This window comes from Urtica dioica, chromosome 4 (assembly GCF_054948205.1).
Source record: "Urtica dioica subsp. dioica isolate 48M chromosome 4, U.dioica_male_clone48M_v1_H2, whole genome shotgun sequence".
Classification (NCBI taxonomy): Eukaryota; Viridiplantae; Streptophyta; class Magnoliopsida; order Rosales; family Urticaceae; genus Urtica; species Urtica dioica.
The window spans coordinates 46,700,981-46,720,916 of NC_142759.1; the positions used below are offsets into that span (position 1 = coordinate 46,700,981).

Below are 19,936 nucleotides of genomic sequence, written 5' to 3' on the forward strand. Positions count from 1 at the left end.
CCTCTTGTTTGGGTACTCACTAGACATATGTCTAAATTCTCTACATTTAATACACTTTATTTCAGATGTTTTAGTAGAAATAACCTCCATTTTACCTTGAACGACCACTGGTGCTTGTTTGGCGTTCTTCGAAGGATCAAATTTGGATTTGTTTGATTGAGATTCTTCTAGTCTAGGCATTGTCCTCCACAAACTTGTTGACAACATATTTGCTCCCCTTCTAGCCATGTTCCTCTGCTTTAGTTGCTGCTCGGTTTTGACAACTTGATGCACATCTCCATGACATCCACTATCTCGCGATTCAGCCCATGAAAGAACCTGCCCATCATTGCTTCTCTGTCCTCCACCATGTTTGCTCTTATCATTTCCACCTACATCTCCTTGAAATACTCATCTACACTCTTTATTCCTCGAGTTATACACTGCAATTTATTATACAACTCCCGATGGTAATACCTTGGAATGAATCGGATCCTCATGATGGCTTTCTTCTCCTCCCATGTCTCCAATGTGCGCTCTCTATTTCTCCTCCGTTCTTTCAACAACTGATCTCACCATATTATGGCATAATACTTGAACTCAATCGCTGCGAGCTTCACCTTCTCTATCACCAAATAGTTATGACACTCGAACACCATCTCTAGCTTTTGCTCCCACTCCAAATAGAATTCAGGTTCATTTATGCTCTTAAAAGATGGTATTGTCACATTCATACTCCCCAAATCATCATCTCTTACAGGCCTTCCCATCCTAGCTTCTCTATTCCTATTACCGCGCCCAAACCTTCCCCGGTCGTTTTGACGCTCTTCTACACCCTCTACACCAGGATCATCCTCAACACCTTCCGATACATCACCCTCTTCTTCAGCTCTTCATACTCATCTATTTGGAACATTTTGTGCATGTCCCGCTGGCATCCCTTCTATTCCATCAATCCTCATTATCATTTGGTCAAACTTCTCTGTCATCATTGCCACGAATGCCTCCATTTGAAGATTTTGATTAAGTGGTAGTTGTACGTATCTCCCGCGATCAGATTCGCCTCGTGATATTTATGATATATTTTTTTATTCCAAAAAATAAATTGTTGAATGGCTTCACAAACACTCACTCGCCTGTTTCTCTCAATAATGTATCTGCTCAACATTTGTGGTTAGTACAAAGTGGCTTTTACCCTCAAATAATCTCACACTCTTTCCTATTTCCACTCTAGTGTTTTCTATTGTTCTTAATCAGACTAAATAAACAAGAGTTTCCACTAGAAATTCAATTTGTGAAATAATAACAAACCACAAGACTCAATAAGAAAAACAATTTATACAATAGAAAGAAATGACTCAACAAAAAAGGACAAATTCTCAAAAATGATGAGTAAATGGTAACAAACGAAAAATAGAGGATATTGTAATAATAAAATCAAAAGAATAAAATCGAACTTGAATTTTTTTGTCTTTTTTTCTTCTTTTTTTACTTTTTTTTTTTTTGCTTTGTTTTGTCATTTTTTTTTCTTTTTTTAATATGGTGCAAAACAATATATACTGGATTATAGTAGAACGAAAATAAAAGAAACTTTTTTTTTGTCTTTTTTTTTTTTAATTCTGATTTGAAGAAACAAACAAACACTAAAAAAATAAAAGGATAGACAAATTTTTCCTTAGAACTCTAGCTTTGATACCAAAATGATATGATCATTACTGTTGTCGCTGTTTTTCGGACAACTATTTAGGAGCCAAAGACGGTTAGACCCAAGGCCGGACCAAGTGGTCTCGTCTTGACTCGAGCGTGTCGGACTTGGTATCCCAAGTCGTCCCTTAGCTGTGGATGTCCCTTGAGTTCGTCAGAGTACCTAAAAAGGAATAGAGAACACGTGAACTACAAAGGGGAAACAGGGGGGGTGCCCCTGTTTACCTCTCCGACGCTCAACATTAGTGTGATTGAGGTGGAGTATAGAGGTTTTAGGGGTGTTTAGAGGCCAAAGCTCGAGAGAAACGAGCGAGGTATGAGTTCGGCAGCGTTTCAGTACTCAAGAATGGATTACCTGGGTCAAGGGAAGGACCCTTGTATTTATAGGCAGCCAAGGGGTGGTTTGAAGACCCCTTGGCCGAGTGAGCAAGGTTGGGCCGGCCTTGGAGGAGGGCCGGCCATGGAGAAGGGCCGGCCTTGGAGTGCCGGCCATGGAGGGCCGGCCTTGGGCGAGGGCCGGCCTTGGAGTGCCGGCCTTGGAGAGCCGGCCGGCCATGGAGAGCCGGCCATGGAGGAGGGCCGGCCTTGGAGTGCCGGCCTTGGAGAGCCGGCCGGCCATGGAGGAGGGCCGGCCTTGGAGTGCCGGCCTTGGGTGAGGGCCGGCCTTGGAGTGCCGGCCATGGAGGAGGGCCGGCCTTGGAGTGCCGGCCATGGAGGGCCGGCCTTGGGCGAGGGCCGGCCTTGGAGTGCCGGCCATGGAGAGCCGGCCGGCCATGGAGGAGGGCCGGCCTTGGAGTGCCGGCCATGGAGGGCCGGCCATGGGGGAGGGCCGGCCTTGGAGTGCCGGCCATGGAGGAGGGCCGGCCTTGGACATGGCCGACTGACCTTTGGGCCGGCGACAGGCCGGTCAAGCATATGGCCGGCCATTGGCCGGCTGAGCATATGGCCGGCCACTGGCCGGCCGACCCTCGGCCCGGCTATTGGTTTGGGCCGGCCAAAGGCCGAGGCAAGGGTTCGCCCTTCGAGGCCTTGCATCGGTCGCGTGGGTCGAAGTGACGCCTTAGCCCCCGTCGGTCCGAGACGGACCGACAACAATTATCAACAAATGTGATAAGACCCAATAATAATAATTGAAAAAGACCACAAGATATGCAAAGGAAAAGATTGTTGAAACTTGACCCAATACCTAAAGAGATATGAACCAAGTCTACAGAATATATGATGTCACACCAAGATACTCAAGAACAATGCTCAAGAATCAAGATGATAAGTCAAGTTGTTGAACACCGAGATAAACTTGATAAGTTCAAAAAGTCTCCTCAAGAACAAAAAGAGACACAAACACGTAATATTTCATTCAAATTATTGTTGTCTGATTACAATCACCAAAACACATTATTTATAGCCTTGGAGAGGCTTTACAATCAGCAAAAAACGTTAAACTCTAGCCGCTTAAAACAAAATATTAAATGCAAATAACTCTCAGCCCTTATAACTTTGAAATTGAAAGCTGAAGCATTTAAAAACACTAAAGACACATTAGACTATACGCTAAATGGGTATAAACATCCCAAAAACGTTCAACACTTCTGAGTTGTTATTAGAGGATATTGAACAGCCTCATTTATTACTCAATTTTATGACTCAAATGCTAAAAACGGCCATAACATTCTAATTTCTCTTATAGAACCTTAATCATTGTAATTAGGCTCTCTTGCATCTGATTCCCACCAACTTTGGGCCCAAATGAGATAACTTGTTGAATCAGCCCATTTCGAGAATCTTTGAATTGCGACCCTAAAGCCTGTGAGAGGCCCACTTGGCAAGCTTAATGGATCTCTTGAAACTTGCCCTTGATTCACTGCAAGTCCACTTGCATCTATTTTAGTTGCTTGATTCGCATCAGAGATTGCTAGTTTAGATAGGGTTTAGGTGCGATAGAGTATGAGAGAAAGATAAAGGGAAATCGAATCGTGGAGTTGTCGGGCAACGCCAATGTGGTATGGCGATTTGAGGGTGCCAGTCGTCAACATAGAGAGAGAGAGAGAGAGAGAGAGAGAGAGAGAGAGAAAGATAGATAGAGAGAGAGAGAGAGAGCGAGAGAGAGAGAGTCTTGGTGTTTTAAATTATGAGTGTATGATTGGAGTGTTAAATCTAGAATATAGACGCGACTTTTTACTTGAATTATCAAATAAAAGGAGCAAAAATTACCACCTATGACAAATCTAAAATTTGAAATATATGCGACTTTTCGTGTACGATTTTTTTTAGTATAGATGCTACAAGTTGCATCTGTAATACTACGATGTTTTTAAATAGACGCGAGCTATCACGTTGATTATTTTTAAAATAAAAGGATGCGGGTAACCGCGCCTATATTAAGTCAAAATTTTAAAAAGGGCTATCTCACCGTGAGTGAATGTGACAATTTTTTTTAACCAAATGTGACAAAGCACATCTGGTTCTGAAATGATCGGACAAGTGTTAGGAATACTGTCTACATAAGGGTATATGATAATTACCTAAAGATTGCTTAAAAATGTAATATAAGTGGATATTCTTATAAATAATTACAATATATATTTTAAAGAAGGGTATAACACGTTCATCAACCCATAGACTTATGTGATAACTTGATTGAAATACTGTGCACGGGTAGCTAGATCAGAAATCACATATGCGGTCTATAAAGTGAAGGTTCACTTTGGTGTGAGAATTTTAAGCAGATAGTATATACACAATCGAACATAGTTTGATTTGATATGTGACAATTAAGGAGACGTTATGATACACTTATCAAATTGGCTATGATGGTCACAACGGAAACTGATCTAAATCTTGAAGTGATCATGGACTTCAATGTCATATTTTCAGGCTCTTTGATTTATTCTTTCATACCTACAAAGATGGCTAAACACTAATATTTTTGGAATTTGAAATATGGTTGGTGGATAAATGGATTTACATGTACAGAACCCAGCTCTTTGAAAGAGAGTAAATTCTCTCATTTGACAATTAAATTCAGAATCGTTAGATTGGACACACTTTCATAAGATTAGCGAAAGGATATTCCACTAGGGATTCAATGGAACTCTGATAAGTGACTCGAAGGGTTAAACCTTAATATACACTCTTCGTGCCACAAGGAAACCTTGGGAGTCTATGACAACATAATGGCTATAATCAATGGACACTCTACTAAAATCAAGTAAATATAATTATAATCACGAAAAGAGTACGTAAGTTTTGAGTTTTTAGTGGAATAACAACGAGATTTGATAAAATAAAAGATAGAGGAATCATGTTGACTCTAATTTGTGGCTATCTCATCTTTAGTTATTAGGTCAATAGAACCCGAGTCGGCTCTATAAAGATGGGCTAGGAAACTCCGTTGTAACATTTATTAGTCACAATATTGCGTATAATGCGAGTTCGCAACACGTTTCATATTTGTAAAATGAGTTTTGATTAAAAAAGTTTTAATAATTATGTTACAATTAATCACTTAAATTTACTCGAGCTTTAGAAAGCACTTAAATTTTGTCCACCAAGCCCACTGGGCTAAGGGTTAGACGTCCACACCTATAAGATAAGGCTTGAATTTTTTTATTTATTTAAACCTTGTAAGTCGAAATATATTAGGAATAAAATAATATAAAACAAAATAAAGTGGTTGAGATTTTTCCTCCCTTCTAGGATTTTGGAAATATTATAAATAGAGGGTTGAGACTAGAACCTAAACATTTTTCTCTCTTACTATCCAAAAATATTTCTTTTGAATATTCCCCTTCCCAAAAACATGTTCTTTTTAAGTGAACCTCTGGTTGATTCAATTAAAGATAACTATGAGTTAACCCACATTGCACGTCCCCGTCTAGAGAACAACTTGGAAGACTAATTAAGAGCCGGTGCGAAGAAGAAGATGGAGTTATGGGAGGAATCGAGGTGGATCTGAAGGCTCGATCGTCTGGATCAAGGAGGAACCGAGTATCGTGGAGACGAAGGTTGTTTGTTCATGGCGGAAGCTAAGAGCCATATGTGGATCGAGAAGGATTGCAACGAACAAGCACAATGCGTATGTTAGGGACCATTTCTACAATATTAGGGACCATATTGTAGAAGAGGTCCCTAATATTTGTGTATGTTTAGGCCTAAGAATGTTGGGAACCACGTCTTGCATATTACGAAAAACTCTAATTCTATTTCATCTACACAAAAAGACTTGTGTAATATTAATGTTGTGATAGATTATTAAATTTATAAATGGTACGGTTTTTAAATTTTTTGTTAGAATGAAACATGATACAAATCTAAGGTTATTACCCCCACAATTAGCTACTTTTGTGAAACTAATTAAGTGATATAAACTTTAGTGCTACACCTGAATCATAACATTTGTCAAAATGACATGATGACTGTTTTCTTTTACATAAAGAGAACAAATTAATTCCATGATATTCGTAGATAATTGCTTCATGATATATAAATCTATTAAGTTTAATTACTAGGGCTAATGATCTGATAAACTTTATTTGGTTCCTTCAGTTTTTTAGATGTGAGAATTTCTTTTGAAAGTAAAAATATCATGAGATAAATGGGGTATCTCTTTTGATATATATACTTTGAAAGTCTTGTAGAAAGATATACTTAGTATCAAAGCCAAATCAAAGCACATATGTAGAAATGATAACGGGGACGGATAAAATCGGGTACACTTATTTTGTTACCCGTATCTGCTTTATTTTTTTACCCATTACATGTACTCGTTTACCCGATTTTTTAAACGGGCCGAGTAACGATTATACCCGCCGGGTAAGCGGATAAAAAATGTTGTTCCCGCTACTCGTTTACCCACTTGACTATACGAAAATCGGGTATAGTATACTCGTTTACCCATAAAAAAAATATATTCATATATGCGCGTGCAAATGCAAACTATTTTTTTAAACAGTATATACATATATATATATATATGTAAACAATATATATTTTATTATGATTTCTTTGTAAATTATATATGTATATGGACAATAGACAGTATACATGAATATATATATATATATATATATATTCTATATTGTAAACTAATTTGTTTCAAATAAATAAATGTTTAGTATGTATTATATATTTAATATATTATAATTAACGGGTCGGGTACCGGATAATCGGGTACGGAATGACAATTCCATTATCTGTATTCGGACCCGTTAAAATGATAACGGGTATTACTCGTTTACCTGAAAAGAACGGATATTACTCGATCTGTTTAAAACGAGTAATGAGTCGGTACACGGACAACGAGTTAAATTGCCATCCTTGCACATATGACATTGACATGATATGTAAATATTCATGTTGTTCAAATGTGTGCCGAATTTTGATAGTAATACCAAGTATGTACACAAAAACATCAAATACAATATTGACTAGACACAAATCTCTATTATTGATAAGCGAACTTGATCAAACATGGTCATAAGATAAATTAATAAATAAATAAAATTCTCGAACCTGCATGAATTTAGAACTGTTAATCCATTTTTAAAGGAACATATAATCCATTATTAGAGATGAAAGCAAAGAACACATAATTGAACTCATCTTATACTAATTTTAAATGTTATAAGATGTGATATAATGTTAAATATTATGAAAATTAATCTCAAAATCAATTAACGGTAAATAAGATGCGAAAGTTGCAACTTTATAATTTTTTCACGTATGTGAAAAAGAGCAAAGTAAACAAAAAATGAGATTTGACATTGTCAAGAGAGAGGTACACAATCATTTTTCACCCCCATACATTAACATAATCTCTTTTGTACCTAATCACAACAAAAATGCCTTAACTTTGTGGGAAATGAGATCATTATTATGTCTGCCAAAGCCTACTACAAACGGGTTTGGTTTGAATTATTGCTAAAGAACCCCTAGTTAACATACCATAAATTCATCGGCCTAGTGACATGACATATTAACATTATTATATTTGACAACCAACTCAGTAAAAAAAATTATAAAAAATAATGATAAACAAATTAAATTAACTTGTTTATTCATTATGAGCTTAGGTTTATTTGCAAATTGCAATTCAATTATACCCGCCATCTTCACATTATTGATAATAATAATAATATAGTTAATTTCCCAAAAAAAATAAGAAAAAAAAAGACTCACACGATGAGCACCAGCAGCACAACCACCACCGTCACATTGTCACACACGACACTTTCAAGTTTCAACTTTCAACTCTCTCGATATAATATTAATTAACATTTAATTTCTTAATACTAATAATTAACTCTTAATTAAAACTATTCCATGCCCACTTTCTCACACATTTTCCGTAGAAAATTAGAAAGAAAACTAAGAAACCCACACACAAACAAAACAAACACGTAAAAACTCTCTCTCTCGCTCGCTCGCTCTAAACAACAAGAATCACTCAAACCCCAACCCAAAAAAAGACCTTTCACAAAACCAGCAAACAAACACAACACAGCATAGGGCTTCGTTCCTCTCTCTCTCTCTCTAGGATCTGGTTTCGCCAAAACCCACACACAGAGAGAGAGACTCGAACGACTCTCTTTCTCAGTACTTTCATTGTACTCCGATCCATATCGAAACAATCGAAACAGACCGAACCACCATTGACAGATCGCGAGCCCCCCCGAAAAAAAGCAAAAACTACTCTGATCGAGCGGCCATGGAAACAGGTTGCGGCGATCGAGCATTGTGACTCGGATGGGATGGGGACAGCGGTGGTGCCATCGCCGTCGCTGATTTCGATGAGATGAGCAAGACTGGAGGGGACGAGGACGACGAAGACGAGTGCTTCTACGAGTCCCTCGATCGCATTGCCTCGTCTTCTTGCTCTTGTTCCACATCCTCCTCCTCGGACGAGCAAGAAATAGAAGAAGAAGAAGAAGGAGAATCTAATTCTTCTCGTTTGGTCTCGGATTCACCGAATTATGCCGAGAGGAACCACTTCCCGATCCCAAAGTTCCCAATGCGAGTCTCCAAGTACGACGTCTGGATCTCCCAGCCCTCCTCCGTCTCGGAGCGCCGCCGCCATTTGCTCCGGGAGATGGGACTCAGCGGCGACCCTTCCCTTTCCCGCGCCTCCGCCGACGCCGGAGAGCTGGCCCGCTCCGCGTCCTCCGGCCAGCTGAGCGGAAGCCCCGGCGGGAGCCTGGGGATGGTCCGGTCCAAGTCGGACGGAGGCGGCCCCTGCCCTGCTCTCGCAGCAGAGAAAGGGGGCTGCTCCTGTTGCTGCTCCTCCTCTGAGGTCGCTTCGTTTGTAAACAACGGGCCGAGGCTGAACAAGCCGCCCTCGGGGAGGAACCAGAACCCGAGGAGAGGCGAGGAGATCGAAGAGGAGGTGTGCAGGATCAGAGACCTGGACAACGGGAAGGAGTTCGTGGTGAAGGAGATGAAGGAGGACGGGACGTGGAAGAAGCTGAAGGAGGTGGGCACGGGGCGGCAGCTGACGATGGAGGAGTTCCAGATGTGCGTGGGGCACTCTCCGATCGTGCAGGAGCTGATGCGGCGGCAGAGCGTGGAGGAGGACGGGCCCGCCGCCAAGAAGAAAGCCGGCGGCTGGCTGCGCACCCTCATGGGCCGCAAGGAGCGGCGCAGCAGCGACGAGAGGGACACCTCGTCGGAGAAGGGGGGCCGCCGCTCGAGCTCGGCCACGGACGACAGCCAGGACGCGTCCTTCCACGGGCCGGAGCGCGTGAGGGTCAAGCAGTACGGCCGCCCCGCCAAGGACCTGGCCGCCCTCTTCAAGACCCAGGAGATCCACGCCCACAAGGGCTCCGTCTGGACCATCAAGTTCAGCCTCGACGGCCGCCACCTCGCCAGCGCCGGAGAGGACTGCGTCATCCACGTCTGGCAGGTCGTCCACTCCGACAAGAAGGGCGACCTTCTCATGGACAGGTCCGACATGTTCTTCGTCGCCAACGGCTCCCCCGAGCCCGCCGCCTCCCCCGACAAGAAGAAGAGAGGGAGGGCCTCCATAAGCCGGAAGTCCGTCAGCCTCGACCACGTCTTTGTGCCCGACTCCGTCTTTGCCCTCTCCGACAAGCCCGTCTCCTCCTTCCAAGGCCATCTCGACGACGTGCTTGATCTCTCCTGGTCCAAGTCCCAGGTCAGTCTCCGCTCATTTCCTACATTCTACTGCCTGTTCTTTCGATGGAATCACAGTTTAAGATAGTTTCTTTTTCCTATGGTGGAATCGATATGTTGATTGTCTTGGCTCAATAAAAGAGGGACTCAAATAAAATCGAGAAAGGTTCAGACCTTATATAGCTGTAACTTGAATAGGACTATATATAGCTCTAGGATATCTTCCCTGTCATAAGGTGGTACAGATCTGTTTATTAGTGTTTCAGAGTAGAGGAACTTTCGGAGCAGATTAGTCATGGAACTCTAAGGTTTGTTGAGAGGAAGAGTGAGGATGAAACAATGCTTACACGTGAGAGGGCCTTGTATGTTTTAAAAGGCGTAAACGGTATTCGAGGCGATTTCTGTTTTTGAGGCAAGGCGTAAGCCTCAAGGCGTATCGAGGCGTAAGCCTCGAAAGATAGGCATAAATTAATTTTTTTGTATAATCTGGAAACTGATAATGCTAAGTTTTAACCTTCATATACTAGTTTAACAATGAAAACCCAAAAAAACCTTAATCTACGTTTTAGACCAATTTTAGAGTAATCTATATTAGATAACGAAAACCCTGAAATACTAGTTTTAGACTTACGATTCAGGTTATATGTTAAAAAAAACCTAATTTACGTTTTATTAATCTTTTATCTGAAAAAAAACCCAAAAAAGGCCCAGAAAAAGCCCAAACTTTTAAATTGGGCCTTAAAAAAAAAAAAAAAAAAACTGCTCTATTTCATGCGTTTCTGGGCGAAAATTTTCAGGGCTTACGCATAAGGCGCACGCCTAAAGTCAAAAGGCGCAAGTTGACTTTTTTTTTTCCAGGCTTAAGCCTTGAGGCTTTTTCCGACCGCCTCGCCTCAAGGCGCGCCTTGAAAACGCCTTTTTAAACAATAATCAAAATTGGAGCTGTATAAGCTTCTCTTCGAAAACTTATGGTTGATGGCAATACAAATCAATAGCTATATCCAAGTGAAATAAAATACTGGAGGCTCATTAGGGAAAAGGAAACTCATGTACTTATTGCAAAGTATAAAAAGATGGAAGAGTCGGAATTTTTTAAGAGGAATATTTTGTTATTTCCGTTCTAAAGCCTCTTGACTGTTCATATATTACCGCAGCACCTGCTTTCGTCTTCAATGGACAAAACTGTACGGCTATGGCATTTATCTAGCGAGACTTGCCTGAAGATCTTCTCACACAGTGACTATGGTACGCACTTGGAAGCTTTGATAAGCCTCTTTTTCCTCTCTTACCTTCAACAATGGTTACAATAAAGGCAGTGAATTGCTTTAGGAGAACCATTAAGCAATCTAAATAGACTTGTAATCGCACTTAAATAAATTGTTCGTAAGGATTCGTTACCAGAAAGAACTTGTTCGTCATTAGTGAAAGAAACTGTTTATGTGTTGTTAAATTGTTTCTAATGACTTGCCATTTGTGCATACCTTGACACAGTAACATGCATCCAGTTTAATCCTGTTGATGATAGATATTTCATCAGCGGATCACTTGACGCAAAGGTCCGCATTTGGAGCATTCCCGACCGACAAGTTGTTGACTGGAATGATCTGCATGAGATGGTCACTGCTGCTTGCTACACCCCAGATGGTCAGGTTGGGATGATTTATTTCTTTTCTATTTTCCCTCTCGTTTTCAATATTTTATTTGATCGTTGTGAATGAGTGGCACTCATAGATTTTTGTTTCGCTTGAAGGGCGCCCTAGTTGGCTCATACAAAGGGAGTTGCCGCTTGTACAACACAGCTGGTACTAGTCTATGTAACAGGATTTATATTAGGTCTTATTTATCCCATGAAATTCAAGCTCTAAGATTGCGCTCTCTCTCTCTCTCGTTTTCAGAGAACAAGTTACAACAAAAGAGTCAGATTAATCTGCAGAACAAGAAAAAGAAGTCCCATCACAAGAAAATCACCGGGTTCCAGGTAATGTGTTAGCTTCAGCCTGTTTCGCTTCTGTCTTTTATCTTTGGACATCATGTATCATTGATTCTTGTCAGTTGCTGATCAGTTTTAGTCAACAGTTTGCACCAGGGAGCTCATCAGAAGTTCTCATCACATCTTCTGATTCACGGATCAGGGTTGTGGATGGTGTTGATCTGGTTCACAAGTTCAAAGGTGAGGCCAAACTTTATTTATTTATTTTTGTGTTTTTTCTTTTATTATCTTCATATACAAGAAAATGCAGCAGGAGTAGAACCATTTTCTCCCAAACCCTGATCCTGGTTCACCAAGTTGTTTCTTGCATTTGACCTTTGTTTTCTACTTTTGGGGGTGTTTGGGTTTAAATCATATGATAAGTTGGCTGTTGAAACCCCAAGCTACTCCTAAAAAAATACAAGAAAATAATAAAAAAAATACGAAACAGACTGTCTCGTGATGGTCAGAATGAATAATTATGAAAATACTTGATACACCGATGTATGTCAAAAATGGAAACGTAGCTTAAAAGGGGGTTCCGTGTTGCTCTTTCTGCTGGTTTTTGTGCATACAGGGTTTCGAAACGCGAACACCCAGATCTCGGCGTCCCTGACCGAAAACGGAAGGTACGTGGTGGCGGCGAGCGAGGACTCGCACGTGTACATATGGAAACACGAAGCTGATTCCCGTCCTGGGAGAAGCAAAGCCGTGACAGTGACTCGCTCGTACGAGCATTTCCACTGCCAAGACGTGTCGGCAGCGATCCCGTGGCCGGGGATGGCCGACTCGTGGGACATCCACCAAGACGAGGGCGACGAAGTGTCCACCGCGAACCACCCTCCCACTCCGGTGGAGGAGGCCACCGCCGCCGCCGCAACAGCCAATGGCTCGCAATCTCCGCACGGCACTATTTCCAGCGCTTCCAACAGCTATTTCTTTGACCGAATCGCTGCCACCTGGCCCGAGGAGAAGCTTCCGTTGGCCGCTAGGAACAGGAGCAGCCCCCGTGTCAGCTTCGATTTCGACCGAAATGTCTCCGCTTGGGGTTTGGTCATTGTCACTGCAGGCCTTCGCGGTGAGATTAGAACTTTTCAGAATTTCGGTTTGCCGATTCGAATTTGATGGTCTCAGGTTTGAAAGAATAAAATATGGAGGGCTTCCGGTGGAAAAAATTGGTCTGGAGAGATTAATTTTCCCTTGGTAGCTTTGCTAAATTTGTGTACAGAGAGAGAGAGAGAGAGAGAGAGAGAGAGAGATACTGGGTGAGATTTGTAATATTTAGCGGAGTTGCATTTCTTTCCTTGTTCCTTGTTGCACTTCCTGATGTAGAGCTCGGTGAGAGTTCTAGTCTGGCTTGTGCTTCAAGAAAGAAAATAGAGTTGTTAAAAGAGGGGAAGAAAAAAAAAGAAAACAAAAAAGAGAGGAAAACTACACGTGAATTTAGAAAGAAAAAAAACGACCGGTGGATTTGTATAATCGGGAATTGTAGAGTCATGACTCATGAGCACGGCAAAAAGCCCTATTGAATTAAAATGGAAATTCTTTACTATTTATTTGCACAGCCCTTTAGTGTTTCCTTTCTCGAGTTTGCAAATCTACCTTGAAGACTTTGTGCGTTTTTCCTTTTAGCGAACTGTTCACAGACCCCCACATTTGACTTAATATAAGAAAGTGGAATTTTAGATAAAATAGAGATTATCTCGTCTAATTCTATTTCTTACTCTATTTAGACTATAAATAATAATTTATATTTTCAGAGTTCATCCCCTCTGACACATAGAGTGCACATAAAATAATATTTAATTAGTTTCATTAATATCAAAACTACCTCAAAATTATTTTGATATATACTATATCTATAATTATAATATTTTATATAAAAAATAATGTGATATATAATTCTAGTTTGAACTTGTGGTATAAAAAGTGATATCAATATGATTAACAATAGGATAAATTACTTAAATGCCCCCTGGACTCTTGACCACTTAACAAACTCATCCCTACTTTTTTTTCTCGCATCAGTGGTCTTAAACTTTGAATTTCTTAACAATTCAGTCCTTCCGTTTATTTTTTTGAACGGCTGATTTGGCAAATTATTAAAATGCCCTTTTTAACACATTATTAATTGATATTTAAATGCTATATAAATTACCTTAACCTAATAAACTTGACTTCGACTCTCTCTTCCAAATCGAGATCGTGTGCCCTAAAAACCCTAAAAAACTCGCATGGTTATCTCTTCTTCGAAGTCAAGCCAGATTAGAGGAGATGAGCCTCGGTTATCGTCGACGAAGTCAAACTTCTGACAGCAACAACGAAGTGAGCTCGTCCCCAGAAAATCGTCGACTGTGTCGATGTGGAGTCGCGAGCGTGGAGCATACGGCTTGGACTGACGATCACCCAGGTCGAAGGTTTCTTGGTTGTCGTAATTTTAAGGTAAGGAAAGAGAAATCTGGTTATGTGCATTTGTATAAGGTTTCTGTGTCGATGTTGGGTTTTTTTCATTCACAATCCTTTTTTTATTTCAGAACTCCAAAGACAGAGGCTGTGGGCATTTTGATTGGTTGGATCCGCCAATGTGTACGAGGTCGATGCAGGTAATCCCAGGTTTGCTGATGAGGTTACACGCAATGGAAGCTGAAAAACAGAGGACACAGATTGAAGAAGAACTTGGTGAAATTGATATGGAGTTGAACGTACCTGTCTCTGTTGAAATTATTGGGAAAATTACAAATGAATAAAAAAAAATTAAGATCATGTTGATTATATGTATCGTATTGTTATTTGTAATAGTTTGCAAGTAATTTATAGCTTGCAATTGTTTTGTGTAACATATGTTGTTTTGTAATAGTTGAACGTACCTGTCTCTATTAAATGTGAACATATGCTGTTTATGTGTAAGAATGAGGTGTGAAAATATGTTGTTTATGTATGTGTAAGTTCTGAAATGTTACATGGTAAACAAATGAGTGCATACTTGTTGAGAACATTCAACTTTCAGAGGTGCTTGTTTCACAATTAGACAGGTGAAAGTAAAATGAGAAATTTCTGATTATGAATCTGAACTTGAAAATAGCAATCAAACAACCCAGTTCACTTAACTTGCATCAGATTTTGGAAGGCAACGGTCAATAATAAATGAAAAAAAAAATTGGTAAATGAAATCAAAAGAAAATCCATAATCCATTCATAACTTAATATTGTGCCAAAAGAGGACCATAATACATGCATAATTTAGAATGAGTTTGACATTACATGGCATCACTAACAGTGATTAGCTACGTAATCTGTCCAAAAAATTGTTACCAAAACCAGCCTATTACCAACATGGTCCTTTCACAATGTTCCACAAAAACAGCCTAGACAATTCACTTGTTAAATAAACCCCTAGGTTGAAGTCCTGATTGGCACCTTCTCGGACTACTCGCGGCCATGAGTCTCGGACTCCTCTACAACACAAAATTCAGAATACTTTAGACTACTGTGAGGTATACAAAAAGCCTGAAATTGAGTTATGAGTAACAATTTTTACCCGTGGTTGCTGACTTGTTGGATTGGACTGACTTGCTGGTTGCTGACTTCGTTCACGAGTGGCTTGGTGATGACGTGGTTGACTTCCTGTTTGAGGAGTTGACTGTTTCTTTTTGCGCGAGGTTGCCCTTTCTTTGCGCTGATTATAGACACATGTATTTAGTTAAAAGTTAACAAGATCTCTAATTACAGTAAATAAATTATGAGCCCAAGAAATTAAAAACTAACCATTTCCGCTTGCTTCCTTCTAAAACAAGTCTTGATGTTGTGTCCCTCTTCGCCACATTTTGAACATTTTGTAATAACAAATCTTCTTGACATCCTGGTTGCTCCCGGTCGAATAACTTCGTCGTGTTCGACTCTTCTAACTTTTTTTGGCCTTTCAGGCTCTGCTCTGTCTGGTGGCATTTCCATTGGTTGAAGTCCGGTCTTGGGCCATTGTTCAATCGGGTTCAGTGGGTTTATTTTGTGTTTGTAAGTAGCAACATACACATGCTTATAGTACCACTCACTGACATATTGAACAGGGTCTTCTTACCTTTGCCAGATGTAGCTTATAGCATGCGAACACGGAATACCTGACACAATTGTATTGTTAGAGAGACATAAAGTATTGTTTGTTAGCTATGTACATTACAAAGAGTTGTTAATACCTGAGAGGTTCCATCGTTTGCAAGAACAAGTCTTGTCACTGAGATTAACCGCGTACATCGAGCCGTACATGTTAGTCACCTGGTAATCTGAATCACCGGCCCACTTTGCAATGTTTTCAGCGCTCTTCAGTTTGTTCTTCTCAAGAATTTCTGAGATCCTTGGCCCTATATCACCATGCCATCTATCCACTGCAAGTCTTTGTTTTGTGAACCGCTGCAAGATGTACATTCTTATCCTTTCTAGCATAGACAATATAGGCTTTTGTCTAGCTAGCAGAATAGCTCGTGTTCCATTGAAACATTCACACAGATTATTGAGGAGGATGTCACACTTGATAGCAGTTCGGAAGTTGCATCTAGCCCAGTGTTGAGGCTCCTTCTCCATTAACCACTCATACGCCTTCTCGTCCTCGGCTTTTATGAAGTCCATGTTAGTCTGAAAACCATGAGTTGAGTATGCTTGAGCAGCTGCCATCATTGTCACCTTCATCAACTGTCCTTTGAAGACCTGTATGAACTCATAATGAAAGAGTGAAAGAGAGAAATATAGTATAAAAATATTGGTTTAAGTTTTAGTAAACCTCACTAGCAGGCAAGTTGTATGCATTATTCTTCATGGAATATGGACCCAGATGGATACTGTATCAACGAAAATAAATAAAGTGACTCTAATTTCCACTACCCATTTCAGACCACAAAACTGTCTTATGTAATGATCACATTGACATTCTGGAATTAGATGTTCATCACCGATTATTATTCTCTATGTATTTTATCTCTTGCTTCACTACTCATTTATTATTCCACATTAGTTGTTTCTGTAAATCTACTCAACATTCTATCAGTCAGCACGTACTTAGCAAATTCAAAGTTAACCTGTTGGACAACAATCTAACCAAGGCTATTTCTTCTATCACCATCTTTAAACCAAGCGTGACTTCTCTTTTTCAACCTGCTACTAAAATCTAAAATTTCCATTTGGACGCTTAGTCTCTTTTTCCATTTTAATCCCACTATTAGGCAGGTTGTATGCATTACACTTAATTTTAGACAAAGAAAAAAGTCATGTAATTACTAGTTTATATTAAAATGATTAAATTGCAGATCTTTTTACCATCACAGATTTTTTACCTTTGTAAAGTTGCTTTGAAGATGTCTTGCGCAATCCTTCGTCCCAAAGTCCGTTCAAAGCTTCTTTAAGGCCTTTTTGTTTGTCCGTGATAAACGTCCAATGCAATCCATTCCTAATACTGATATCCTCTCTCAGAATATTCAAAAACCATGACCACGATGCTTTTCCCTCGGACTCAACCACAGCAAAGGCAACCGGGAACATGCTGTTATTTGCGTCTATACCAATTGCACTAAGTAGCTACCCCGTGTGATGTCCCTTAATATGACACCCATCTAGACCTATGAGCGGCCTACATGATCGGAAACCTTCCTTACACCCGGCATAGCAAATGTACATTCGCTTGAAGATTGGTTTGCCTTCCGAATCATGATCGCACTCAAACTCAACCGTCGATCCAGGATTTTTTCGCTTGATTTCAGCTCCATAACTCCACAAAGCACCGTATTGTTCCTTATAGGACCCTTCTATGACTTTCTCAGCAAACTTCCTTGTCCTATACGCCTTCATATACGAACAGTCCAAAATATAGTCGTTTTGGACTTTATTCATGAACTGTAGTGCCGACCAAGAATCACTGTCTTTAAAATACTGCATATATTTGTTCGCCAGCCACTTGGAAGTAGCAAACTTATTCTTGTTCGTCCTCGCACATGTGTGCTCCGGCTGATATATCTTGATCACAAATGAGTTTGTCTTTCCAAGGTACGATGCATAGCAAACCCACTTACATTTCGAATCCTTACATTCGGCTCGAACCTTGGTTGAGTCATTTTTCTTAAAGAAAATTTATTTCCCAGCAGCTATGGCATATTCTCTCACTGCTTCTCTAAAAACCTTTGGACTGGGAAATACTAAACCCAACTTCAAAGTTGGATTTCTCATATCTGTCTCAACATTGAATTCCTGAAATGTTGGCAACTTCTTTTTCGGATTCTGGCCCTTTGTCGATGTACCGGCTCTCTTTTTTGTCACTTCTTCTGTCTCACTTGAAGATGAGCTATGCCTACCACCAATGTCACATTCATCGCCATACTCACTACCAGATTCCAGTAAGCCTTCTTCGTCACTAACTACGGCCTTTCCTTTCTTCTGAAGCTTCCTCAAACCAACGTCTACGATATCACCATCGACGTGAACATCATCCTCACTTAGCTCGTACCCGCTATCTTGTATTGCATCTGTTTCATCTTCAACAGCAGCTCTCTCATCTTCTTCATCAGATATTGCTTCATCTTCTTCTTCAGCGTCGTCGCCGTCTTCTTCATCAACTATTGCTTCATCTTCTTCAGCAGCTGTTTCGTCTACCGCATCTGGGTTGTCTTCTTCTTCTTCTTGAATTGCAGGTGCTTCAACATCTTGCTCTTCTACCGCATCTGGGTCGTCTTTTTTTTCTTCTTCTTGAACTGCATGTGCTTCATCTTCAACTGTACGTGTTTGACATTCATAACTAATTTCCAGTGGTGGTGCACTAGGAAAAACTGGAGCATTTATCGGGTGCTCACAGTACACATCAACTTCCCTTGACATTTGCATCTTCTCAGCACATATGCGGTATAACTCACTGTCAGTTCCAAGTAGATCATAGTTAATCTCGTCTTTTCCTTTCAGATAATACAAAGGCACGCAACTATAAACCATCAACTTTTTCACTATTTCATCCAACACCAACAACGACATCTCGTCCAAATCACAGTGATCAACATGATCAATTTTGCCACCAATGTACGCCATATGACCATTCTCGTAAGACATAGACACGTCGTGGTGAAACTTTAAGGTAAACTTCGTAGAGGACGGATCTGCAATAATCAGAACAAAACAAAACCAAACCACTATTTAATACCACAAATAAAAAAGGAACAAATCTGAATACAACAACAAATATTTAATCCTACTTAATATTCCTAACCCAGACAAAAAGAGACAATAACAGACATATGGGACCAAACAGACGAGACTAACAGACATATGGGACCACAACGACAAATCTTGGTCGACTCACGTGGTCAACACTTTACAACCATTATAAATTCAAGATTTAAAGATTCTTTACCATAAACAGGGGCTTTGCACTCGGGTATAACTGGTTTAAAAGCTGAGGCTCTCTCCGCTGCTTTTTTCTTCGATTTCATCTTCGCCGTCGCAGGTGACTTCATAGGGGATTTCATCTTCGACGTTGCAGGACTCTTCATTACAGATTTCATCTTCTTTTTCTTCACTGGAGATTTCGCTTTCATTTTTCGCGATTTGGGATTTTCGCAGATTAGGGATTTTCGCGTGATTTGGGACTTTTTTTTCGCGTGTTTAGGGTTTCATTTTCGCGATTTGGGATTTTTTTCGCGTGTTTTGGTTCTCAATTATGCAATGACCATAATACCCAAATCAGAGAGTGCACGTGACCAACACATGATTAAAAATTTAACAGACGTTCAAAAAAATAAACGGAAGGACTGAATTGTTAAGAAATTCAAAGTTTAAGACCACTGATGCGAGAAAAAAAAAGTAGGGATGAGTTTGTTAAGTGGTCAAGAGTCCAGTGGGCATTTAAGTAATTTATCCTTAACAATAATAACACAAATAAATTTTTTTTTTTTAAATCTTCGTTACAAGCAATTTTATAAAATAAATTACATGACATAAATTAAACTCTAAAAATTGTCAAGAAAAATATAATACAAATAAATGTGATATGGATGAACAACATTTATACCCGACCAAATATTTAACAGATTTGTAAGTGATTACCCATTTTTTGAGGGGGCAATTTGAATTATAGTTCAATTATCATTTTATTTTAAGTTTAGGGCTTATATCCCAATTTAACATGATAAA

The 19,936-nt window shown here is 40.0% G+C and overlaps 2 protein-coding genes across 2 annotated transcripts; one reads left to right on the plus strand and one right to left on the minus strand.

Annotated features, from left to right (window-relative positions):
- The first annotated feature begins 8,000 nt into the window (after window positions 1-8,000).
- Window positions 8,001-13,364, plus strand: LOC149401702 (uncharacterized). Its single transcript, XM_089611497.1, has 7 exons — window positions 8,001-9,832; window positions 10,965-11,055; window positions 11,302-11,459; window positions 11,561-11,612; window positions 11,706-11,788; window positions 11,887-11,980; window positions 12,357-13,364. The coding sequence occupies exons 1-7, from the start codon at window positions 8,477-8,479 to the stop codon at window positions 12,902-12,904; spliced, it is 2,382 nt and encodes a 793-aa protein (XP_089467623.1). The 5' UTR covers window positions 8,001-8,476; the 3' UTR covers window positions 12,905-13,364.
- A 1,789-nt stretch (window positions 13,365-15,153) lies between these two features.
- Window positions 15,154-17,874, minus strand: LOC149401703 (uncharacterized). The gene is made up of 7 exons (XM_089610849.1): window positions 17,833-17,874; window positions 17,410-17,656; window positions 17,084-17,319; window positions 15,970-16,477; window positions 15,855-15,894; window positions 15,350-15,455; window positions 15,154-15,234 (listed from the first exon to the last, which is right to left on the minus strand). Exons 1-7 carry the CDS (start codon window positions 17,872-17,874, stop codon window positions 15,154-15,156), a joined length of 1,260 nt encoding a protein of 419 aa, XP_089466975.1.
- Window positions 17,875-19,936: the final 2,062 nt, after the last annotated feature.

Coding starts and splice junctions, on each gene's coding strand:
- LOC149401702 (XM_089611497.1), top strand. CDS start 8,477: ATGAGCAAGACTGGAGGGGACGAGGACGACGAAGACGAGTGCTTCTAC. Junction 9,833..10,964: donor TCTCCTGGTCCAAGTCCCAG/GTCAGTCTCCGC, acceptor ATATTACCGCAG/CACCTGCTTTCGTCTTCAAT. Junction 11,613..11,705: donor CCGCTTGTACAACACAGCTG/GTACTAGTCTAT, acceptor TCTCGTTTTCAG/AGAACAAGTTACAACAAAAG.
- LOC149401703 (XM_089610849.1), bottom strand. CDS start 17,874: ATGACTCAACCAAGGTTCGAGCCGAATGTAAGGATTCGAAAT. Junction 17,657..17,832: donor CGAATGTAAGGATTCGAAAT/GTAAGTGGGTTT, acceptor TCGGCACTACAG/TTCATGAATAAAGTCCAAAA. Junction 15,456..15,854: donor ATAAGCTACATCTGGCAAAG/GTAAGAAGACCC, acceptor GTCTATAATCAG/CGCAAAGAAAGGGCAACCTC.